Source organism: Geospiza fortis, unplaced genomic scaffold, assembly GCF_000277835.1.
Source record: "Geospiza fortis unplaced genomic scaffold, GeoFor_1.0 scaffold237, whole genome shotgun sequence".
Lineage (NCBI taxonomy): Eukaryota > Metazoa > Chordata > Aves > Passeriformes > Thraupidae > Geospiza > Geospiza fortis.
The window spans coordinates 4,228,514-4,228,786 of record NW_005054319.1 but is presented as its reverse complement, the minus strand read 5'-3'; the positions used below and the strand labels follow the sequence as shown (position 1 = coordinate 4,228,786).

General features: G+C 71.4%; 1 protein-coding gene across 1 annotated transcript in view; it reads left to right on the top strand.

The window, feature by feature from the left end:
* DAGLB (diacylglycerol lipase beta) overlaps positions 1–273 on the top strand; it is a 13,722-nt gene that overhangs the window by 1,241 nt on the left and 12,208 nt on the right. Inside the window, exon 2 of the mRNA XM_014306812.2 lies at positions 7–158. Within this exon, the coding sequence (XP_014162287.2) occupies positions 7–158 (152 nt within the window). The remainder of the gene's footprint in view (positions 1–6; positions 159–273) is intronic.

The following is a 273-nucleotide window of genomic DNA, read 5'->3' as shown; positions in this document are numbered from 1 at the left end:
GCACAGCTCGGCGTCAGTGCACAGTGCACAGTGCGGTGCCCACGGCCCGGGCGCTGTGGGTCCGTGGCTCAGCTCGGGGTCGGTGCACAGTGCACGGTGCGGTGCCCGCGCTGCCGCTGCGCTCCGGGCCGCCCTCACCCGCCGGGCTTAATCGGCGAGTAGCGCTCGGGTGTTTTCGTAATGCACCCGGTGACTGCTTTGTGTCCGCGCCGCTCCGGGAGCCGAGGGAGGCAGCGATAGCACCGGGCAGGGAGCCTGTGGCTCCGTGTGCTC